Source organism: Delphinapterus leucas, chromosome 2 (assembly GCF_059928025.1).
Source record: "Delphinapterus leucas isolate spDelLeu-1000000601 "Yukka" chromosome 2, BTC_Dleu_Yukka2, whole genome shotgun sequence".
NCBI classification, from domain to species: Eukaryota; Metazoa; Chordata; class Mammalia; order Artiodactyla; family Monodontidae; genus Delphinapterus; species Delphinapterus leucas.
Genome location: NC_143130.1, coordinates 93,228,564 through 93,236,315, shown reverse-complemented (window position 1 = coordinate 93,236,315; position 7,752 = coordinate 93,228,564). Strand labels below are relative to the sequence as shown.

General features: G+C 39.8%; 1 protein-coding gene and 1 non-coding gene across 2 annotated transcripts; both read left to right on the top strand.

Moving 5' to 3' along the window:
* The first annotated feature begins 60 nt into the window (after positions 1–60).
* On the top strand, positions 61–3,211 carry COXFA4L3 (cytochrome c oxidase associated subunit FA4L3). The gene is made up of 5 exons (XM_022587188.3): positions 61–118; positions 256–317; positions 758–843; positions 1,767–1,827; positions 2,816–3,211. The coding sequence occupies exons 2-5, from the start codon at positions 282–284 to the stop codon at positions 2,882–2,884; spliced, it is 252 nt and encodes an 83-aa protein (XP_022442896.1). The 5' UTR covers positions 61–118; positions 256–281; the 3' UTR covers positions 2,885–3,211.
* A 4,087-nt stretch (positions 3,212–7,298) lies between these two features.
* Positions 7,299–7,414, top strand: LOC115803489 (small nucleolar RNA SNORA22). The gene has a single exon (XR_004024232.2). It is a non-coding gene; the product is annotated as a small nucleolar RNA SNORA22 (small nucleolar RNA).
* Positions 7,415–7,752: the final 338 nt, after the last annotated feature.

Here is a 7,752-nt window from a genome sequence, read left to right as displayed (position 1 = left end):
CGCGCCGGCCGGCCTTCCGGAGAGGGTGGGGTTGGTATATAATGCGCGGAGGTCGAGGTCGGCGTTCGGTTCTGGGCGTTAGCATCGTCCGCTCACGGCGCCCCGCCAGGTCTCCCAGGTGAGCTGCCCTCGGGCGGAGGCTCTGGTGAGCCGTCTCGAGGCTGGCTTTGGGATACGTTGGCCGGTTTGGAGCCCAACAGGCTTCGTCCTAGTAGCTGAGTTTTGATCAGTATCTTGGATTTTTTTTTCTTCTAGATTTGGCATTCTACACTGAAGTCATCATGAGCTTTTTCCAACTCATGATGAAAAGAAAGGAAGTAAGGTTTTATTTATTTGTTTATTTATGGCTGCTTTGGGTCTTAGTTACTGCGGGTGGGCTTTCTCTAGTTGCGGTGAGCGGGGGCTACTCTTCGTTGCGGTGCACGGGCTTCTCAGTGCGGTGGCTTTTCTTGCGGAGCATGGGCTCTAGGCGCGCGGGCTTTAGTAGCTGTGGCGCAGGGGCGTAGTTGCTCTGCGGCATGTGGGATCTTCCGGACCAGGGCTTGAACCCGTGTCCCCTGTATTGGCAGGCGGACTCTTAACCACTGCGCCACCAGGGAAGTCCAAAAGAAAAAAGTAAATTTTTAAAGCAACTGAAAATCTGACTAAAAATATTAACTTATAAAGATGTTGAAGAAAGTATAAAATGATATAGAGCTATTCTGTTATATTTCAAGTGTTTCACATTGAAACGTCCGAGTATTTTGTTCTCTGTTAGCTTATTCCTTTGGTGCTTTTCACGACCGTGGCAGCGACTGGAGCTTTGTCTTTTGCTCTGTATTCCCTCCGAAAAACCGATGTGATGTAAGTAGGCATTCATCATTTATAAAAACGTTTTTAGCCGTGTTAGGTTGACCTTCAGTTTATGAAATGCATAGTATCAGTTTCCTGATTTTCCCCCCAGGATAAGAATGTCGAATTGTGAACTTGGTTAGAGTCAGGGCCAGAAAGCATCCAGGTATCAGAAGACTATCAAATGACGATTAGTGATAAAATAAGTTTACTAATATAAGTTCCTTGTATCTAAATACCCTTTCATCCACTGGCCCTCCTCCTCTTCCGCTGCAGCAAAATAAAGCTTGCTGGTTTTTTTTTTTTAACTTAAGTTTTTAAATTTAAAGTTCTTAGACGGTCTTTTGGGATATACATCATCAATCTTAATCATTTTAATAACATTTTAAAATGTCAATTCATTAGAAAGGTCTTTCCTAATGTGGTAGAGTTTATAGATTCAGCTGTCTACAATGAATCTAATCTTAGCCCTGGATATAAGGTAAAATACCATGTATCCTGGAATATGAGGAAGAGAAAAACCTGACTCTGATATTGACCGGGTGCAGGGCTCCGTAGAGCCGTAATGCTAGGCTGTGGCAGTTCATCACCTACCGGTTTCAAGCCCAGCCCTTCTGCCTCTTCCAGAAACTGGGGTAAGAGCATATTTGCTTGCTCTTAGCCTGGCACTTCCACCCTAATTGCTCTTCAGCTTATGAGAACATTCTCCAGTCTAGGCCAGTAAAGGGAATACAGACCTCCTACTCTGCAGAGGAATTGATCCTTGATGTTTGAGCCAAACTGTGAAGCTTTTTAAAGGAATGTTCCATCAATTTCAATTAACTCAATGCCTAAGTATGCACTCTGAGTCTGTCCCTAGCATATTTATAAACCCAATATCAGACTTAGTTTAAATGCACTTACTTTAATGTTTAATCAGCTTTCTTTTTTCTTAGCATTGATCGAAAAAGAAATCCAGAACCTTGGGAAACTGTGGATCCTACTGCACCTAGAAAGGTATTCCTGCATTAAAACGTGATTTATACTTAGCCGAAACCTTAGCACATTTGTCAGCAAAATAGATGTAATACCTTTTAACCTTTAGGGTGCCATTTAATGTGTAGTGCAAAGGGAGTGCTGTAGGGTTATGGAGATTTAGTTCAAATCTTTGCTCCATTAGTCACAGGTGATTTTAGATAATTTGGCCTCTCTGAGGCTCTCAGAATCTATAAAATGGGCACAATAATAGGGCTCTTCCTCAGAGTTTAGAGGATTAAAGAAGATAAAATAGAGCCCTTTAGCACAGTGCCTGGCCCATAGTCAGCACTCAAATATTAACTTTTATCATTATTGTGACACATCATCTCCTTTTTTAATTTAATTTTTATTTAATATTGGAGTATAGTTGAGTTACAATGTTGTGTTAGTTTCAGGGGTACAGCAAAGTGAATCAGTTATACATATACATATATCCATTCTTTTTCAGGTTCTTTTCCCAAATAGGTTGTTACAGAATATTGAGTAGAGTTACCTGTGCTTACTAGTTATCTTGTCCACAGCTCTGTGCCTTTTCCCTTATTGTATAACTTGGATCATTTGTACCTTTGTTGAGTAATTACAGTGAGGAAATTTTAAGAGCCTACTATGTGCCTAGCTCTGTGCTGGGAGCATCATACCTCCACTCAGACGTAGCAGACACACTTTTTGAGCTTCTAGTTCACATAAAACCATAGGAAATTTAAAAATCTAGAACCTCTTAAGTGAAAGTAGGGTAAATGGATATGACCTTTCTCTCTGATCCTGTAACACTCAGGAACCCAAAGGCTCTTTAGAGGGATAGAGGGATAGAATCAGCCCACATTACTGTTTTAGAGATGGGAAGAGGTGATTCGTTGACTACAAACGTTATGGTGATGCTTTTTACAAAGGGAGCTGTGTACAACTCCCAGAAGGGGGCCTGAGGATGGACAGATCCTAACAAAACATTTTTATTCTTTTTTTAAAGCTTATAACAATCAACCAAGAATGGAAGCCTATTGAAGAGTTGCAGCAGGTCCGAAAGGCAACCAGGTGACCAGTCTTCGCCATTTTCTTCCAAAGAGTACTCTATGAATCTAGTGGAAACACTTCTGCACAAACTAGATTATGGATACCAGTGTGCGGAAATGCTTCTGCTACATTTTTAGGGCTTGCCTACGTTTTCAGACTCTGGATAAAGAATTATAAAGGTAGTGCAACAATAACCACGTAGTCCCAAAATAAGATTCTATGTTTATTTTCTTGTTGTAAATTTGTTTTGTGTATTGAAATTTTTGTGTTTATGATGCCTGAATGTTCTCCTTAAAATGTATAAAGATTTGTTAAATTTGATTGTCTCCAATAAAATACCACTTGTGCGAGATTTCTTAAAGTTCAGGTACATATTTAAATCGAGGAGAAAGTCTTTTTATGGGAGATAAACACATTCTGAAGCATGGAACTTCATCTTTTTAAATAACACCCAGTGCAAATTTCTGTATAAACTTTTTTTCCAAGTTCACTCATTCATCAGAAATCTATTGAGTAACTACTGTTATCCAGGCACTGTTCTTGTGCAGCTGAGATAAGGCAATGAACAAAACCAAATTTTGGAGGGAGAGGAATAAAAGATGGTAAGTACAGTGAGGAAAATGAAGACAAGATGGGGCATGAGACTTGCATGGGGATTGGTCTTGGAGGAAGTACTGGGATTCTGGCAGTGATGGGAATGTGGGGCATGCGAGAGTAGCCCTCCAGATGCCAAGGCTAACAGTGGTGCTCCTGTGAGGCTTGGGGAGGGGAGGATGGAGAGCACCCCACAGAGTCTGGGGCTCCTCTTCACTGTGGCCAATGGTCCCTTGGAGATCAAAGGTACGATCAAACGCAGCATGCCCCTCGGCTCCCCCTTGACTGTTCTTGAAAGTGGGACCACATAGAAAATAGCTTTTCATTAACTTTTAAAAAAAATTGAGATACAATTCACAGAACATAGTATTCATCCATTTAAAGTGCACAGTTCGGTAGTTTTTAGTATATTCACAAAGTTTTACAACCATCTCTACCATCTAATTCCAGAACATCTTTATCACCCCAAAACAACACTGTACCCATTAGCAGTCATTCCCCCATTTCTGACCCCTCTGCCCCCAGCCTAGGGAAACACTAATAAAGTTTATTTCTATAGATTTGCCTATTCTGGGCATTTCAGATAAATGGGATCACACATTATGTGGCCTTGGTGCCTGGCTCTAACTTAGTATAATGTTATCATGATTCGTCCGTGTTGTAACACGTATCAGTATTTCATTCCTCTTTATGACTAATATTCCATTGTATGGATATGCCACATTTTGTTTATCCATCAGTTGACAGACATTTGGATTGTTTCCACCATTTGGCTGTTATGCATAATGCTTCTGTGGACGGCCATGTATAAGTTTTTGTATAGCCATATCTTTTCAATTCTCTTGGGTGTATACCTAGGTTCATTAACTCTTTTAAATAAATATCATAAATCCTTTTTCTTAATTTCCATCTGAACATAATAGAAATTTAAGAGAAGGGCTAAATTCTAATCACCTTCACGGCAATAAGAATTAACTAGATCTTTCTAGAGACTTGGCAGTTCTGAAGGGATTAAAGCAAGACTACTTCTGCAACTTCTATTTTCCTTATCACCTCAAATTTTCCCAGGTGAAAATCTCCAATTATTGATTTCAAGGAATTACATGTACCAGTTAGGAAGTACAATTTTATTTGCTTAAGCTTCTAAAGGGCAATGTGGTACCATATAGGCAAATAAAAATGAACAGCCCTGTGATGCTTGGCCAATTAGGAGAGCAAATTGTAGTGTTTGGGAGGGGACTGTGCCTTTCAACTTTAAAACACAAACCTGATTGAAATACAGTGGCTTTATGGGGTGAACAAGGCAGTGGAAGGTACCATGCAGCAGGTTTGGGAGGGAGAAAGGCCAACAGCAATATTGAAACTTAAATTTCAAAAGATTTATTGATTTTATTTTTGATAGTATTCTTAGCATTTTCCACACGTTTTATTTTGAAATTTTTCAAATATTCAGAGAAGTTGAAAAACTAGCACAAAAAATACACTTTTTATCACTTAATATTTTGCCACATTTGCTGTATCTCTCTGTATATTATGCTCTTTTAAAATGAACTCTGAAAATAAGTTACAGACATCATAATACTATTCATGCCTAAGAGAAAGGACATTCTAGCTGTTATACCATTATCATTCCTGAGACGATTACCATTAATTCAATACTATCACCTAACATATAATCCATTTCCATTTCCTCTGACTGTAATGTCCTTTATAACTGTAGTTTTAAGTCCAGAATCCAATCCAAGTTTCACTTGTTGCATTTGGTTGTTAGGTTATTGTACTGAGTACTTGACGGATATGTGGTCATGGAAGTGACTCCCAAGGAGCTTGTATAGAACTCTCTCTGCAGAGTTTGATCTGGATAAGATTCTCTCTTGCAAGTGGACTTTGAAGTTTTAAAATTTGAGACGTATTAAAGACATTTTCAAGTAATTTAAATATTTAAGAAGTTGTACAATTGTTAAGCATTCACTATGTGGTAGGTGGTGTGCTGGCCTCAAGGATCTGACTGACATAGGAAAGGTAGATACATCTGTGAACAAATCCAAGCAATACAGTGACAATAAGGCAAAGATAGAAACAAGCACATGGTACAAAAGAAGGTTCCGAAGAAGATGGGTCCCTGAAAGCCTAGTTTCTTCAAAAACCATTAATTAGGGTAAGATAGGGAGGGTGGGAGGGAGACACGAGAGGGAGGGGATATGGGGATATATGTGTATGTATAGCTGATTCCCTTTGTTATACAGCAGAAACTAACACACCATTGTAAAGCAACTATACTCCAATAAAGATGTTAAAAAAACAGCCAATAATTAGAAGTCAGAAAGGCAATTGAAGTAGAGGCATGTATTTACCTAGCCATAGAGAGCTAAGACAGCATCTCTTCAGAAACTTGGAGCAATTTAGTACATGAAATTTAATATTGGAGTGTAGAGTGGGATAGGTGAAATGCTTAGGGCCTTTTATGCTATTATCCTGCAGGCACAAAGGAACCAGAATAGGATTTTAAGATGGGGAAGGAGATAATACAGTTTGTTTGTTTTTTTTAACATCTTTATTGGGGTATAATTGCTTTACAACGGTGTGTTAGTTTCTGCTTTATAACAAAGTGAATCAGTTATACATATACATATGTTCCCATATCTCTTCCCTCTTGCGTCTCCCTCTCTCCCACCCTCCCTATCCCACCCCTCTAGGTGGTCACAAAGCACTGAGCCGATATCCCTGTGCCATGCGGCTGCTTCCCACTAGCTATCTACCTTACGTTTGATAATACAGTTTTCTCAAGGGAGTGTTGGCTATATCACCTGGAGTGTTATATCATCTAGGGTGAAACTCACTGGAGGGCCGTAACTGATCAAGGCAATGGCAGAGGGAATGGAAAAAGGAGGATGCGTTTGAACGTGATTGAAGAGAGGGCATCAAGGCTCATTGGATGTGGCTGGGAGTCCAAAATGACTCCCAGATTTCTCGCCCGAGTAGTTGGGTGCACAGTGGTGCCAAGACAGAGAATACAGGAGGAAAATAAAATGGAATGTTCAAGGGAAGTGTAGATGAGGAATGAGTTGGACTTTGGAACTGAACGTTGGAGAGCCCAGTAAGCTATGTAGGTAAATTACTTCTCGAGAACTGCCAAGAAGTGTGACTTGGAGACAGTTCAAGGGGTGGTTAAAGCCAGGGCATGGGTAAAACTGCCTACAGAGGCAGTTCTAAAGTGATATGAAGACTGAACAGAGAGGAATGTCATCATGAAGGACGTGGGCAGGGGAGAGGATTTGGTCCCTGATGGGGATTGAGAGAAATGGGGAAGGAGAACCAGAGGATGCATCATGGAGCCCAGAGAAAAAGGAAGGCTCTTCCATTGTTGGTTTCAGTTTGCAATTAAACCAAAGCCCAGAGTCCTTCAGTTTTATGGCCTTGAGCCTTAAGCAAACACCTATAATTCTCTCATATAAAAAGAAGATGTGAAGTAAACTTTCTGAATAAAAAAGTTAAAGTCACACACCATATCACTAAAAACGAGTGAGGTCTGATTAAATACTCATTCATCATCATTTTCAATTTTCTTGGGGAAATTCTCACACATTTTAGTTGAGACTTTGTCGGAGAATGAAACTACAGGCTCCGAAATCAGACCACTTTGCCACTTTACTACCCATGTTGCTTTGTACCTCAGATTCCTGGTCTATGACATTGGGTTAATCTGTTACTTGCTTGGGTTAGTTGTGAAGATTTTGTGAGATAATAAAAGTTTCTGACATGGTGTTTAACATGCACTAGTTGTTCAATAAGTATTCCCTTTTTGCTTTTTAAAAAATGATTATCACTATAAAAGAGAAAGCTCTTTGCACAGTGAACACCCAAGTGTGCTTTATAATTCCCTTGGCTTTGACTCTGTACTAGAGCAATGTCTGTTCTTTTCCTCCGCATTGAAAGGAGTATTCAGAAAGTCAGCCCATTATATTAATTGTGTTTAAGGGTATGAATGATCTAGCATATCCCTTCATAAATTTGCTTTGTCATGAACTGTATTTGCATCTAACTGGAAAAAAAGAAGAGAAAGCTCTTAATGTGTATAAAATTATATTCTTCCATTGGTGAGAACATTGCCTGTTTGAGATTCACACACGCCTACTTCTGGTAACTGGTCTACCTTTGGTTCACAGTGCCCCAGTTATAAACCTTTGTCAGAGCATGACCACACCTGAAGATAAACACATCTCACCTTTACTCTCACCTACTCAGACACCGAGCTAGAAATAAGAACCCCCGCATATGTGCCCACCTAGATGGCCTCAC